The sequence below is a fragment of the Rana temporaria genome, chromosome 11, assembly GCF_905171775.1.
Source record: "Rana temporaria chromosome 11, aRanTem1.1, whole genome shotgun sequence".
Taxonomy (NCBI): domain Eukaryota; kingdom Metazoa; phylum Chordata; class Amphibia; order Anura; family Ranidae; genus Rana; species Rana temporaria.
In genome coordinates this window covers 69,030,564-69,047,353 of record NC_053499.1, presented here as the reverse complement: position 1 = coordinate 69,047,353, position 16,790 = coordinate 69,030,564, and the positions used below count along the sequence as shown (strand labels likewise).

The 16,790-nt window shown below is 42.7% G+C and overlaps 1 protein-coding gene across 2 annotated transcripts in view; it reads left to right on the top strand.

Annotated features, from left to right (window-relative positions):
- Positions 1-15,699, top strand: part of CYLD (CYLD lysine 63 deubiquitinase) — a 133,070-nt gene extending 117,371 nt beyond the window's left edge. For both annotated transcript variants that reach the window (XM_040328703.1, XM_040328702.1), the window contains 3 exons: positions 5,731-5,849; positions 11,285-11,501; positions 15,103-15,699. In XM_040328703.1, the coding sequence (XP_040184637.1) occupies positions 5,731-5,849; positions 11,285-11,501; positions 15,103-15,287 (521 nt within the window). In that variant the 3' untranslated portion in view covers positions 15,288-15,699. The remainder of the gene's footprint in view (positions 1-5,730; positions 5,850-11,284; positions 11,502-15,102) is intronic.
- Positions 15,700-16,790: the final 1,091 nt, after the last annotated feature.

The window sequence follows — 16,790 nt, the reverse complement described above, 5'->3', positions numbered from 1 at the left end:
AATCCTTACGTTAAAAAAAAAAAAAAAAAAAAAAATCCATAGGAATATATAATAATTTAAGAGCGTTTCCTACAGAATTACACCTACTGACAATTAAACGTAATTTCTCAGAATGAATACTGTACTTTGAAAAATGAATTGGCTGCCTTTCACTAGGCATAAGCACTTCAGTCACTAAACTTTGGTATTATGCTGCCATCTAGTGGTATATTTGTTAAAAGATTCTGTGAATGAAATGGGTGTCATTTAATCGGTGATATTTCGCCACATTTCTAAAAGTTCAGCACAGACATGGGATGGTTGTAGCATAGGTTGCAATTGCAATGCCAGTTCCCTTAATTACTGGCAGTTCTACTTTAAACAGGTTCTGTGACCACTACAATTCAGTCAGTGTATCTGTGTAATTCATGCCCCTAAGTAAATAAGAAGGCTTAGTAACACTGATGGTTGTTTTGTCCAGCAAGTAGTCAGATTGGGATCTGTATGTGTATGGGCAACCTGTGTAGACTCCCCCTGGCTGAATGATTGGCCAAAATAGATTTTTTTTTTTTAGATGGTTGATGGGGTTTTTCATAATTTCTTTCCCAGGCACACATGATTTCAGATACATTCAGGTTATCCTGCTGCATACTAAACGTTTGTTCAATGGCAAACAGAAAAAGTGTAACATAGTCCTGTATAACCCATGCTATGCTCAGCATGCCTTGGTTTTTTGCTTGTGTCCCCGGGGGCTGGACACCTTTTCTTCTCTTCATGGAATGTTTTTCCCCTCTGTGACTACAGTTAAGATTTCTCACTGCGTCGCTGCTTTCTACATAGCAGCTATCTGGATTGTGGTTTCCTCAGCCTACCTTTGGTGGATTGAATATTCAGTGCTAACCTGAAATGTGATCTTCATGCACTGGTTCATCATTGTGAAGCTTTTCAGGGCCTGAGTGTACAGTTTAAGTGAACTGTGGAGCGCCTTTCAGGTCCAGAACTGTCGCACTGCCCCAAATGTTACCCTGTCTCTGAATACTCATTTTGTGAGTATGGCCATTTAGGCTATTTCAGATGCTTTGAAATAATCATGTTTTGTCACCCCTTCTTGTATTTCTTTTTAATATTGCATTTTCATCTTGTCCCATCGCCGACCCTGAGATCAAGTTTTAGAGGCTTGCTATTCCTTTGCATGATCCCATGGAACCACCTGTTTGTGCATGCTCCCAGTTTGGGACGTATGTACACATGTTGCCTGTGCACATACACGCGCACACACACTCACAGACAGAGAAGACCCTAATGCTCAAGACTAATGATGCAAGCCCTGCTGTTTAAGCTCAATAGCCTCTGACCAGTGCTGACCAGCATCCCACAAAGAGAATATCACAAAAAGGGCAGTAGGGTGAACACAAGTACCAAAACACCCAGATGTAGGAAGTGTATCCAAAGTACGCAAAAGGCCAGGTTCTTATTTTGATAGATTTGCAGAGGGGTTGGAGAGATCCCACACCTCTCAATTCACTTCGGCTTTCAAAGCCTGACTGCCACTCAAACCCTCTGAGAAGCCTTGTGCTTGAAGGTGCTCTTCCACTTCTACAGGGGAGGGTCTGACTTCCTCGGTCTTCCTGGCATCTTTGCACCTCTTGCTTAAATGGTAACTGGGGTTTTGGAGTTGTACTCCATCCAGACGCTCACTCCCTTTCCTCAGGTTAATCCTCTGTCCTTGTGTCCCTTTAAGTTCCCCATGGTACATGTACCCTTCTCTCCAGAGGGACTTTTTGACCTGTAAGGTTGACGCGGACCATTTCTGGCTGCTGTCCACTACCTAAATAAGAACCTGGTCTTTTTGCATACTTTGGATACACCTCCTACATCTGGGAGCTTTGGGCCAGATCCACGTACAGCGGGCGCAACTTAAATATTCGGATTTAAGTTACACCGCCGCAAAATCTCTACCTAAGTGCCCGATCCACAAAGCACTTACCTAGAAATTTGCAGCGGTGTAACTTAAATCCGTCCGGCGCAAGGCGTTCCTAATCTAATGGGGCGAGTCCCATTTAAATTAGGCGCGCTCCCGCGCCGGATGTACTGCGCATGCTCCCGACGCGATTTTCCCGACGTGCTTTGCGCGAAGTTACGTTGCACCGAGTTTTGAGAATCGCGACGGGCGTAAAAGGAAAAAAAAAAAGTTGCGGCGGGAAGAAAATGTTTTAAAAAAAAAAATTGACAGCGACGCGGGAAAGAAGATGGTGTACTAAGTTTACACTTTGTAAAAGTAGCCCTAATTTTGCGACGGCAAACTAACACTTACGGAAAAAAAAACGAAGGGAAAAAGCTTTGTGGATCTCCGTAAGTGCTAATTTGCATACCCGACGCGGAATTTCGACGAGAAATGCCCTCAGCGGTGGCCGAGGTACTGCATCCTAAGATCTGACAGTGTAAAAGTATTACACCTGTCGGATCTTAGGAATATCTATGCGTAACTGATTCTGTGAATCAGCCGCATAGATAGAAACAGGGATACGACGGCGTATCAGTAGATACGCCTGCGTATCCCTTTTGTGGATCTGGCCCTTTGGTCCTTGTGTTCACCCTACTGCCCTTTTTGTGACCCTCTCTTTGTGGGATGCTGGTCAGCACTTCTTTTAAAGGGCCTAATGCTTGCAATAATTCCCTGTCCGGTAGGACCTTGCAGGTATTTATAATTGGCAGTTACCTGTCACTAATGTGTGAGGCTATTGAGCTTAAACCATTGCTTAAAAAGTCTACACTTGTGTGCCATTGGACTCCTTGTTAGCAGTCAAGGGAATTAATCACTCCACCCTTAGTCAGAGGTGTGTAGGGCATTAGGGGAACCTCATCTCTATTGCTGTGGGCCTGACTAAATTGGATTTCTTCGACCAGACCAGGTAGTCCCTAATTTGACCAAACCCTTCATTAAAATGGGATGGTCTTTATCCCTTACCCCATGAGGACTTCACTTTGCAAAGTGTCTCCATTCTCAAGGCTTCTCAGGCTGGCTCTTCAGAACAGATTGGTCCGTCCTCATCGGATGACTGCTTTGAGTCAGCTTTGGTCAGGATTGGACTACATTGCACATCACCTAGTGGTTGCAGTGTCTGCTTTGAGGAAATAATGTCTGTCCTTTCTGCAACAGGACAAGTAGTGTGGTCCCTATGTTGGTCAATGCTAAGAGTGTTACTCTTGCCCACACTGTCTTACCTAAGGACAATGCATCTATCTCTCCTTAACCAGTAGTCTTTGCACCAAAGGGAGAGGTTTGCACACCTGGTCGCTCCTTATGTCTACTGGAGCACCTGGCTTGTCAGCAGGTGGCACATACTGTGTTCCTGCTGAAGGCATACCATGTTGGTGATAGAGTATTTCTGGAAGCCTTTGTGGGATCTAATTTCCTAGGTCATGGGTTCTCAATCTGTGGTCCCCCAGCTGTTGGAGAACTGCAAGTCCCATGAGGCATTGCAAGGCTGATAGTTACAAGCATGACTCCCAAAGGCAGAGGCATGATGGGACTTGTAGTTTGTGGCTGATTTGCAGCCTCCCCTAATCAGGTGAACGTTATTAGCAGTGAGGCTAAGGCAGGCATGTCCAAAGTCCGGCCCGTGGGCCGATTGCGGCCCTTGTTGCGGTTTAATGTGGTCCCATTGGTAATTTGGATATATATCTATATCTCTCTAAATTTACACAAATAACACGCCCAAGCTCATCTCTTCACCGAACACAGCCACAAAGGCGAGATAATTCTTGTTGGGCAGTGTATTAGTGCTCTGACAAACACACTTAGACTGAATTTTAATGGTTCAAAGATTGTCAGGCAAAATGGTCGGCCCTCACACATGTTCACTTCATCAAATATGGCCCTCTTTGAAAAAAGTTTGGACACCCCTGGGCTAAGGATCCTGCTCCTTCATGGCGATGGACGCTTTTTTGTTCAGACTCGCTTTTTACCAGTGGTAATGGATATCTTGCTTAGCAAGAATCTAATTATGGGTTTGTTTGTTTGTAATCCACATCATTTTGTGGGTTTGTTCTTCCCTAATCAGGTTATTATGATGTTCCACCTTTTTTTGTGGGTTTTTTGTTCCACAGCATTTCGCTAGTTCAAGGTTGGTGTTTCCTTTGGATGATGTCTTTCCACTCTGGTGGTGATCTCCTCTATACTGGTCTTGAAAATTAGGTTGGTCCTCTGTGTCCTCCCTTTTGTTTGTTGGCAGCTTATTACAAGGGGCTTCTAATCTAGTTCCAATTCTGGCATTGGTCCTTCAGGTGTTTCTGAGTTGCAGACATTCTTAAAGCCGCGTACACACGACCATTTTTAATGTCCTAGGAAAAACAACGTTTTTTTCCGACGTGATTCTTGTCAAGCCTGCCTTGCATACACACGATCGTGAAAAAAAAATGCTCGTGAAAAGCGCGGTGACGTACAACACGTAAGACGGCATTATAAAGTGGAAGTACAATTCGGATGGCGCCACCCTTTGGGCTGCTTTTGCTGATTTTGTGTTAGTAAAAGTTTGGTGAGAGACATTCGTGCTTTTCAGTCTGTTACAGCGTGACAATGTGCCATCTCCATTACAAGCGCTAGTTTTACCAGAACGGGCTCTCCCGTCTCATAACTTGCTTCTGAGCATGCGCGTTTTTTTCACGTCGTTAAAGCCTACACACGACCGTTTTTCATGTTCTAAATTTTTAATGCCCATTTTTCACGTTGCGAAAAATGCTCTGGAGCCTACACACGATCGTTTTTAATGACCATTTTAAAAAATTTAATTTTTCACGTCATGACAAACGGTCGTGTGTACGCGGCTTTAGTCTCCACTTGTTGGCCTATCAGTGGCTGTTTGTTGCACGTACCTAAGTTGGACTGCTTTTGGATTCTCTGATTGCATCTGAATTCCTGTGTCCCTCAATGAATGAGAGAGAAAATATATATTTTTTTCTTTCTGTGACATCTATTTTTTGGGGTCCTTTTGAGGCTCCTGGCCTTGGTATTGTTTTTTCACAAAACTGAAGTCTGCTGGGTAGAGATGCCGTTATACGGGGCTGGCTTACAATTTTTCTGTTTGTCAGTGTTAAACCCTTTTCGCAGCAGTATAATCCAACTGTATCTGAATTCTTGTGTCCCTCAAAGTAAGTCCAAAAATCTTTATCATGCCAAATTACTGTATATTGCTATTCAGCTTCTGCCCTACACAATATATTTAAGGAATGAAACTGCTTTTGACTATCGCAGTACTACAGCATGGTCATTTTGATGGTCTCTTTTTCTGCTCTCTAGCCTAACCATATCCTTTAAAAGTGTCAGATTGACATTTTGTAATACAGTACAGATTGACTGTCTGACCGTCCATAACTCGCCACTCCCAATCCGATTTTCATCTTTTTGGGTAGCCAACTCCAAATTCCAATTCCACACTATCTGAAAGCAAAAAAAAAAACATTTGATGACATTTAAAGCATGCATATCTTGACACTGGTGTGTTATTCAATTGTAGAACTGACAAGTAGTTAACACTTTTTCTTGCTGAGAGAAAATCTGGCCAGGTAGCATGCAGAAATTGAAATATATGTGAGCAATAAAGAGGGATCAAAGAGGTTCCCATTAAATAACCCATTTTTACCCAAGTCAAATTAAGTCTTATGCTCCATTTGGGAGAGGCTTTGCTGTGCCTGGAGTTTTTATTTTTTCTTGTCACTCACTGCCTGTCTTCGTCTGTTTGTGTCTTTCAGCCCCACGGCAGTGCCGCATCTGTGGAGGTCTTGCAATGTATGAGTGCAGGGAGTGCTATGATGACAGTGACATTTCTGCAGGAAAAATTAAGCAATTCTGTAAAACATGCAACACCCAGGTGAGTGCTGTGTCTGTGGTCTAAAAGTTAGGTTTCCACAAGTAACAATGCCTTTTTGACAATGCCTTGGATACGTTTATCCAGAAGATTACAGAAGGATTCAGAATATACACTCTTTTTTACCTCTAAAAAAGTGGCAAAAGCCTTTGAAGCAAAAGCTGTCTATGTCAGGGACCAACTTCCTTTTGCTCCTATCAAAACTTCCTTTCATAAAAAAATCTGGAACCCCAAGATGGGCAACAGGCCTTCTATCTAAAGGAGTGCCACCACTTCTATAAGTGGGCCAATGCCTGGTGGCCTTTGCAGGCCATATAGACCTGAGACATCTTCACTGGGTTCAAAACATTGTGTCCAGAGGCTACAACCTGGAGTTTTGCATCTTGCCTCCTCCATTCTTTATGCTGTAAAATGTGCCTACTGCACCTGACAAAGGGGTAGCCCTTTGTTGTGCTGGACCTGTTGCGCTCTCAAGGGACCATTTGCCTATTCCAGAATCAGACAGATTTCAAAGTTAGTGTTTTAACCTGTTTATAGTGGCCAGGTCAAATGGTAATGTGTGTCCCATTCTAAAACTAAAGCACCTGGAGTATTTGGGCCTCGTCTTGGACCCGGGCACATGTGTTCTTACCCAGGCAGAGCTTTGGACCCTTTGGCCCAAGATGGGGAAACTATGTTCCCAGGAACAGCCCACTCTTCGCCTTTTGCATGAGGGTGCTGGGATTGATGGTAGGCAGCTTCATTCTAGGTAGTCCCGTATGCTCTTTTTTATTCAAGAAAATTACAACTCAACATTCTAATGGAATGGGACAAGACAACTCTGTCTTTGAATTGCCCCATGCCTCTCCGTACCAAAACAAAGTTAACCTTGGACTGGTAGCCATGTGCTGGAGTTTGGAGGGTCCTGAAGAAAGTAGCCAATCTTTCAGGCTGGGGAAATGTCCTGGATTGTCTGTTGGTTCATGGGACACGGTAGTCCGAGAACGCAGAGAAGCGCAGGGCGATTCAGTTTACCCTTTAGCATTGGACCCCCTACTCTGGGGACTGGCAGTCTGGGTCCAATTAAGAAAAACAGAGTGCATAATTCATCAAGGTGCAATCAGAAGTCCTGGGTATTCTGAATTGGGCAGAACTTCACATTCAAATCTTGTCCACAGTGCACATTCTGAATGTGGAAAAATTTAGCAAACTTCTTAAGCCGCATCTTGACACGTTATGATGTTCGTTTTCCTGTATTAACATGTAAGTTACTACAATAAATCTTTTTTTTTATGCTTTACGGGGTTCACTGTTTGCTGCAGTATTCTTCCATTGGGTGATGCTAACTTCTTGATTGGATGACACACTCACTATATGTTGGAGTTCATGACCATATTGTTCTATGGGAGCAGTGCTTGATGCAAGTTATATCCACTATCAGTGTCTGGAGAGCAAAGCTGTGATTTCTGCTTATTGACCCACACATGCCTACTATATATAGCTTTCTGCTAAGCAGATTGGATTTACACGTGGTGCGGTGTGCTTTCCTGTACACACTGAAGCTGGTGAAGGGTTTTTAATCTCTGCCTGCTTGGAAAGACTGTTGATTTATTTAGTGCTGCATGTGGACTTTTATTTATTTTTTTTGTTTGCTGATCAACAGATTGTGCTGGCTGCTAATGCTAAGATTATTACCTCTGTTTAGTAGCTCGGATATCCACCACCTTTTTTTTATAGACTTCTTAACCACTTCAGCCCCAGAAGGATTTACCCCCTTCCTGACCAGAGCAATTTTTGCGATTCTTTACTGCGTCGCTTTAGCTGACAATTGCGCTGCGATAGTGTACTCTTTTTTTTTTTTTTTTTTTTTCTCACAAATAGAGTTTTCTTTTGGTGGTATTTGATCACCTCTGCGTTTTTTTTTTTTTTTTTGCGCTATAAACAAAGAAAGAGTGACAATATATTTAAATTTTTGCTATAATAAATAAATAAAAAAATTCTTCCACAGTTTTTAGGCCAATATGTATTCTTCTACATACTGTATTTAGAAGACGCTATGTTATAGCGTCTACAAAATAGGGGATAGATTTTTCACATTTTTATTATTATTTTTTATTACTAGTTTTGGCAGCGATCTGTGATTTGGGACTGTGACATTATGGCGGACATATCGGACACTTTTGACACTATTTTTGGACCATTTATACAGCGATCAGAGCTACAGATTACTGTATAATGACAGTGACACTGACAGGGAAGGGGTTAAACACTAGGGGGCGATCAAGGGGTTAAGTGTGTCCTAGGGAGTTATTCTAATTGTGTGGGGGAGGGGGGGTGGGCTCACTACAACATGACAGAGATCACTGCTCCCAATGACAGGGAGCAGTAGATCCCTGTCATGTTGCTTAGATCCATGTCATGTTGCTAGGTAGAACATGTAAATGTCTTGTTTACATAGGCTTCTCCCCGTTCTGCCTCTCTTCACCGCAGTTGTGGGCCGCCGGCGAACCTCGAGTTTGCGGGACTCGCGGGCACGATATCGCGGTGGGGCGCACGTGCCCGTTAGGCGGCAAATTTAAAGGGACGTACAGGTACGCCCATTTGCCTGTATGAGCCATTCTGCCAACAAATATGTGCAGCAGTCGGCAAGTGGTTAAGCTGCCAACGTCTAAATCCCGGAAATGGGTCCGACCTCAACCCAGAGGTGTTTTACTCACTCCACCTTTTTCCACTGGGGTACACCAGACGTAGACCTGGCGTCCAGACCCAAGTTCTTAATTAGGTCCAGGCATCCTGTGGCCTTTGGGATGGATGTCCAAGTCACTCTGTTACCTGATGAAAGGGAAAAGCTGCCTCCCAATCCACAATTGCAAGGTACATTTGGCAGATTATTTCTCAGGCGTACAAAGTTTCGATATTTTGTTTATTTTGCTTTTCAGCATCAGGCCTCGGTTTTCCAGGTGTTCTGTACACGTTTGCCAAGTTTTAACAGATGAATGTGCAGGCTTTCGTGGATAAAGACAATGGATGGAAGTAGGGTCGAAACAACTAATCGATTATGAAATTAATCGATTACAATTTTCAATATCGAATAATCGGCCAGTAACATAATGGGGTTAAAAAAACTAAAATTAGCCCTTTATAGTACAAAAAAGCAAATCGCTACTGTAAATATTACTTTCACTGTCCCACAGTAAAAAAATGAACCCCTTGCAAAAGCGATTATTTGCTCTTTTTGTACTAAACATCTCAGGTCTGGGTCACACCTCTGTTTTTTGGTGCTTTTTGCAGAAACACACTACAGTTCAGTTACATGTTTTCCTATGGGGACATGTTCACATCCATGATTTTTTTTTCAGCTGCTGCGTATTTGGAAAGGGCAAGGACTTTTTAACGCAAAACGGTGCTATTTTGTTTTTTTGGGTCAATATACTTCAATGGAGAAGCTGCAGAAAAGCATGAAATGTGTTTTTTGCGGCAATTTGTGTTTTGTAATCTGCCCAACAACAAATTGGCCCAAAAAAAAAAAAAAAATTGGCCCAAAAAAAATAAAAAATGCAACATTTTTTTTTTTTGGGGCTATTATCCGATTAATCGAAACAATAATCGGCCAACTAATCGATTATTAAAAGAATCGTTAGTTGCAGCCCTAGATGGAAGATTCTTTTTCTTATCTTATTAAGAGGTTTTCTTTGTGAGCCGGTTGGCCATTGTTTGCTGTTGCTCACACCTCATGGGATTGCTTTTGGACATCCCAATGGTCTAAGAATTAAGGCCCCTTTCACATGGATGGATAGAATGGTGCTTTTAGCTGCGGATTTTACTGCAGCTAGAAGCACACAATGCTTTCCTATGACACCCTTCACACACTACGGTTACCTGCGAAAAAATAGAACTGAATGCGTCCAGCTGTGAAGTCCTGCAGCTATCGGCACATAACCGCAGTGCACTGTGTCAGCTGCGTTTGGTATGAATCTTGAGGGGGAACTCCACGGCATGGGTTCCCCCTCCAGGAGCATACCAGGCCCTTGGGTGTGCTATGGATTTTAAGGGGAACCCCTGTACGCTGAAAAAACAGCGTGGGGGTCCCCCCAAAATCCATACCAGACCCCTCACCGCAAAGCACCTTGTCCCCATGTTGATGAGGACAGGGCCTCTTCCCGACAACCCTGGTTGTCGGGGTCTGCGGGCGGGGAGCTTATCGGAATCCGGGAGCCCCCTTTAATAAGGGGGCCCCCAGATCCCGGCCCCCCACCCTAGGTGAATGAGTATGGGGTACATGGTACCCCTACCCATTCACCTGGCGGAAAAAAAATGTAAAAAAACACACTACACAGGGTATTTAAAGTAATTTACTAGTCATCTCCGGGGGGCGTTCTGCCGGGGCCCCCAAATTCTTCTTTTAAGCTCTTTTACAAGCGAGGGCCCCGGGCTTCTTCGGCGTCTTCTGCGGGGGGGGGGGGGGAGCGCTTTCTTCTTTAGCTCTTTTACGGGGTTTAGGTCGCTACCATGATCATTAAACCAGATATTGGTACTTTTGGCAGTGTGGGCAGGTGCCAAGTCCTGCTGGAAAAAGAAATCAGCATCTCCATAAAGCTGGTCAGCAGAGGGAAGCATTAAGTGCTCTAGAATTTCCTGGTAGAGGGCAGCACTGACGTTGGACTTGATAAAAACACAGTGGACCAACACCAGCAGATGACATGGCTCCTCAAATCATTACGCACTGTGCTAAATTTTGCATTTCATTTGGAAAGCAAGATCCCAGAGTCTGGAGGAAAAGTGGATAGGCACAGAATTCAAGTTGCATGGGGTCCTGTGTAAAGTTTCCACAGTTAGTGATGATTTGGGGAGCCATGTCATCTGCTGGTGTTGGTCCACTTCTTGGAGTTGGAGTTCATCTTTGAAGCAGAACTAAATTCAGTTGGATGGGCACTTGCTATATTGTGCACTTATTCATACTTGCACATTATGGCACACTTACTGTACCTCCTAGTGGGCCTTCCTCCCGCAATGACAGGTCCAGGCTCCAGTTGCAGTTTGCCTCTGCAACCTCATCTTCGCTGCTGCTTCTTCTGGGCCTCGCATCTCTTCCTTGGCCATTGGGCGGTCAATGATTATGTAATTCTTGCTTTTGCTTTACACCTCTGCCGTCCAGATCTATTCTTAGAATGCCAAGAACAATCTGTGATGTACACTACATGCCACATGTGCCACAGTGTAAATAGAAAATCTAAAATTGCTAGGATCATAGAGCAAACATTTAAAAAAAAAATTGGGCAAAAACAGACTAACTCCTAGCAAATTTTAACTTCTGGACTTTATTTCCGATTCAAGAATGAGATATTGATATTCCCATGTGAGTGATATCACATAGTGATTAACTAATTTAACTTACAGTGTTTGTTGTTGCATCAAGTTCACTGCTTCTCTTACACATATCTTGATTTTAAATTCCATAGGTTCACCTTCACCCAAAAAGACAACACCATAAATTCAATCCAGTATCCCTTCCCAAAGAGCTCCCAGACTGGGATTGGAGGCGTGGCTGTATACCATACCAGAAGATGGATCTGTTTGCTGTTTTGTGCATTGAGACAAGTCATTATGTGGCATTTGTAAAATATGGCAGGGATGACTCTGCTTGGGTGTTTTTTGACAGCATGGCAGACCGTGATGGTAGGTATATACAGTATATGTCTGTTAAGTATTTTGAAATTCTACTTCAAAGTCTTCCATAAAGATGGTGTCATACAAATTACTTAAGTCATATTCTGTATTTCTTTGGCACTATGCATCATATTTTAAAAGCAGTGAATGTCACGTTCAGCAAATTTCAGGTGTATCTTCCTGGTGTGTATAAACTTCAGCAGTTGATTCACTGTGGTTTGTTGAATGTTACATCTAATGCTTTATATATATATATATATATATATATATATATATATATATATATATATATATATATATATATATATATATATATATATATATATATATATATATATATACCCCCATGTCTGAGAAGGAGAGCTGAGTATTCTCAAAAGCTTGCACAACAAACTATATGCAGTTTGCCAGCAAATGTTATGGTCTATATCTTCTCTCTCTTCTGCCTTCTCTGGCTAACCAGGTACAGTGCTACTTCAGATTCTGTCACGTAGATAGTGAAAGAAATTACAAAATATGGTAAAGTATGGCCACTGGGCTTTTTCACACTCTTAAAGGGATATTAAGGGATATTAAAGCCTTGTTTAAAAAAAAAAAAAACATGTTATACTTACCTGCTCTGTGCAATGGTTTTGCACAGGGCAGCCCGGATCCTCCTCTACCCAGGTCCCCACGCCCTTGCTCCTGGCTCCTCTCTCCTGCCGGGTGCCCCCACACCAAGCAGCTTGCTTTAGGGACACCCATTCACACACAGAGCCATGACTTGACCCCGCTCCCTTTTTCTCCTAAATTGTCTCACTGGGTGTGGCTGTGATTGACAGCAAAGGGAGCCAATGGCTCCCGCTGCTGCCAAAAGGAAATAAGGAGTGCGAGCCTCTGGAGAGGAAAGGCTCTCGTGGACATTGCTGGATCGAGAGGGGGCTTAGCTAAGTAGCAGGAGGGGCTGGGAAGGCTGCAGCACACAGAAGTTTATTTTTACCTTCATGCATACAATGCATGAAGGTAAAAAACCTTGTACCTTTACAAGCGGCGCAGGCAATTGCTGTAAGTTATATGACCAGCCTCTCCTCTCCTGAGCCAGCTCCCTATCTATGCGGGGGTAGTGAAAATTTTGGAATCGCTATCCTGAGCGGTCTACCACTTTAGATAGTTATAGTGTTATTCAATGCTCCTGCTTGTGCTGTGTGTGATACAACAACTCTGTATTGTTTGTGTAATTGGCATCACAGTTTTCACACAAAAAAACTATTTACATTTCTACGTTTATACATTTGGACTTTCAGATGCAGTGCCTATTTGATACAATTTGCTCATTAAAACTGAATGCACAGATAAATTGTAAATAAAAGGAGTTGTATTTAGGTCCATCCAGTTCTAAGATTTACACAGCTTTGCCACACACCTTGGTAGGTAAAGTCACTTTCTCTGTTAGAATTTCAAATTGTAGATGGGATATAGTCGTCTAATAAACATTGAAATACAAAGATGCTAAGGACATTTATTGTTTCCTGTAACAACCACACAGAATCATTGTTTTCTTTTTTTTTAGCTATGGACTCTAGAAATGAAAGCTGGAAACTGATTGGTCGACATGGGCCATAAAATCCTTCTCGCCAGTGCGCTTTTCATACATAAAACCAAAAATGCATAGTAAAACGTCTCCCTGCATAGAAATAAGTAAATAATTACCTCTTCTACGCTGCTGAACACCATTGTTATGAAGAGAACTCATCCCCCAAAGTGAAACAGACACTTCCAGGGGTACCAGTCTTATGTGTCCCACGCTAACTGGTAACTCCCAACGACCTCTATGTCACTGCGGTGTCCTGGAAGTGTCTGTTTCTGCAGGGACTTTGGGGATGATTTCTCAAGTGGCGTTTGGTGGTGCAGAAGAAATTTGTTTATGTGCAAGGAAACGTTTTTCTGCTGTGTTAAGCCTTGTACACACGATCGGATATCTGATGGAATCTAATCCGATGGATTTTTTCGCCAGAAATCCGATGAAGCTCACTTTCATCAGTCTTGCCTACACACCATTAGTCAAAAATCCGACCGTGCCAAAACGTGGTGACGTAAAACACTACGACGTGCTGAAAAAAATGAAGTTCAATGCTTCAGAGCATGCGTCGACTTGATTCTGAGCATGCGTGGATTTTTGACCGATGGACTTCCACACAGACCATCGTTTTTTTATCCATAGGAAAAATTAAAAACATGTTCTATTTTTTTTTCACCGATGGAAAACAAACCGATGGGGCCCACACATGATCGGTTTGTCCGATGAAAACAGTCCATCGGTCTAAGTTTATCGATGGAGTTGCTTTGAATGGTTAGTTCACCTTTTCAAAAAACTGCCTATGCAGTTAAGGGTGCAAGTAGAGAAAAACGAACTGTGCTGCTATAATATTGAATCATGGCCCTGATATTGCTTTTGGCCATTTCCACCCCTCCAGAAACCTGCCCAAAAAAACTCCCAAAAATTAAATGTATTACAATTCTCTCCCTGTTAAGCATCAGTACCATACACTTTAAAAACAAAAAAACTCCCATAGCAGGCAATCCCCTCCATCCTTTTCTGGCACTCCGGCCATTAATGCTCGCCTCCACTTTCACAAGAGGGCACACTCTCTCAGATTCAGACAATACGCATGTTCAGTAGCTCAGAGCTGCTGCAATGGATGAACATTTGCATGCATAGGGTTTAAATCTGAAAGATTAAAGGGGTTGTAAAGGTAAATGTTTTTTCACCTTAATGCATCCCATGCATTAAGATGAAAAAACATCCGACGGTACCGCCCCCCCCTGAACCCCCGTTTTACTTACCTGACCCCTCGAAAGTCCCGCGTGCGTCCTCGTGATCCTCTTTGGTTCCCAGCCTGGCCGTTGATTGGCTAGGCTGGATGGATTGATAGCAGCGCAGCCATTGGCTGGTGCTGCTGTCAATCACATCCGATGACGCGGCGCGCCGGGGGCGGGGCCGAGTGATACAGTCGGCGGCTATGCCCGCCACTGTATCACGGGAGCGCGCCCGCAAAAGCTTTCCACCATGCTCGCTCGCTCGCATGAAGGTGGAAAGCTTTTGCGAGGAGGAGCCGAGACAGCCGCCGAGGGACCCCAGAAGACTGGATTCGGGGACACTGTGCAAAACGAGCTGCACGGTGGAGGTAAGTATACCATGTTTGTTATTTAAAAAAAAAAAAAAATTCTGCCTTTAGTGTTCCTTTAAGCCTGCCCTTGTGATAGAGGAGGTGAGCACCAACGGCTGGAATATTGGCATAACAGGATAGGACAGGGGAGTTTTTCAGGCAAGCTTTTGGAGGGTCAAAAATGTCCTACAGCAATAGCAGGTGAATTATACAATATTCGTAGCAACACAGTTTTTTTTCTCAAACGTAAAATAGACCTTTAAATAAGAACAATAAAAATGACTCCAGAACTACTGATCATCTACACTGGAGAATGACTGAGCGGTAATTAAACTCATGAGAGTTCAACTTTGTTTGCCTCAGTCCCGCTTCCTTGTTCTGTTTTGTTTGCCTCAGTCCTTATTAAATAAACTTTGATAAGACCCACCTATGTCTCAAATTACTATTTTCTTGTCTTTCTGCAGGTGGACAAAATGGGTTTAACATTCCTCAAGTCACCCCATGTCCTGAGGTTGGGGAATACCTGAAAATGTCCTTAGAGGAGCTTCATGCCTTAGACTCGCGGAACATTCAGGGTTGTGCCAGGCGGCTCCTGTGTGATGCCTACATGTGTATGTACCAGAGCCCCACTATGAGTTTGTACAAATGAAAGACTGACAGTGTAAAACATATGCCTGAGGGGGGCAGACTGTGACTCCACAGCTTCTGTTGACCCTGTCTTGATGAAAAATACAGTTCAGTGACTGGAGAGCCACAGATTGCCTGAGCTTGTTATGGTTTCTTACCTATGAAAACTGGCAAAGCATTTTTCATACACTAAAATTATTCCCATCTTTTCCTTAATCAAGTTACTCTCAACAAACAAGATGACATACAGTATAACTGCATCCGCAGCCTTCTTTGCACTTCAGTTAGTTTTATTTTCTTGTTTTGTCTTTTAATTTCCACTGAATGTAAGTAACAAGGGAAGGAACAATTGCGAAGCTTTAAGTCATAACAGAATTTCAATGTGTTCTTTTCTTTTTGTTTGAAATAAAACTATTATAAATGCACACATGAAATGTTCTATGTCTGGGCTCTTTTGGTAATTTTTGTCCGTTTTTTTTTTTTTTTTTTTTTTTTAATATACTGATACAGTAACGTATTTTTTGAAGTGTCTGACATTAAAAACACATGTAAAATACTTATCTAGTCTAGCTTTCTCAAGATATAGCAGAAATCTCTGGAATGCCCAATTGGTTTTATATGCAGAAACTTTCTGAGCCAGATGGATTAAGTGCCTGTTGCTGCCTGTATCAGATTCCAAAGTCTCTCTATTGGCAAGTGATACTGCACATCATTGTTCTGGTCTAATGGTAAGTGTTATCAGGTGGAAGTGGGTGGAGCTATTGCTCTGCCCATGTGATTTAGGAAGTAGTGTGAAAGTGGCCAAAAGGTAAGTGAACCAACAATGCACCAGCTTAAAGGAACCTATTTAGAAAATAAAAAAACACACTTTTACAACCCCTTTAACTGCATCCCAGCCTTAATCTGTAGGGTTTAATATTGAGTTGGTCCACCCTTTGCAGGTATAACGGCTTCAACTCTTCTGGGAAGGCTGTCCACAAGGTTTAAGAGTGTGTCTATTGTAATGTTTGACCATTCTTCCAGAAGCATTCATGAGGTCAGGCACTGATGTTGGATGAGAAAGCCTGACTCACGGTCTCCGCTCTAATTCATCCCAAAGGTGTTCTATCGGGTTGAGGTCAGGACTCTGTACAGACCAGTCAAGTTCCTCCACCCCAAACTCGCTTATCCATGACTTTATGCAGCTTGGTTTGTGCACTGGTCCAAATCATTGGGTGGGGGGGGATTATGGTGTGGGGCAGTGTTAATTTTGCCGTCTAAATTAATACTATTTTAGTCGACTAAATACGACTAAAACTGAAATAATCCAGATACGACTAATACTAAACGGCATTTTAGTCAAACGTCTGACTAAAACTAAATAAAAATTTGATGTCAAAATGAACACTGCACTACCATATAAGAATATGTATGGGGCATCTAATAAGCTGCTAAAAGTAAGAAAAAAGGCTTTTGTAATATATTCAGGTAATATGTGCAATGGCATTACAGCCAACAAAGTTGGCAGTTTTTTTTTTATATTTTC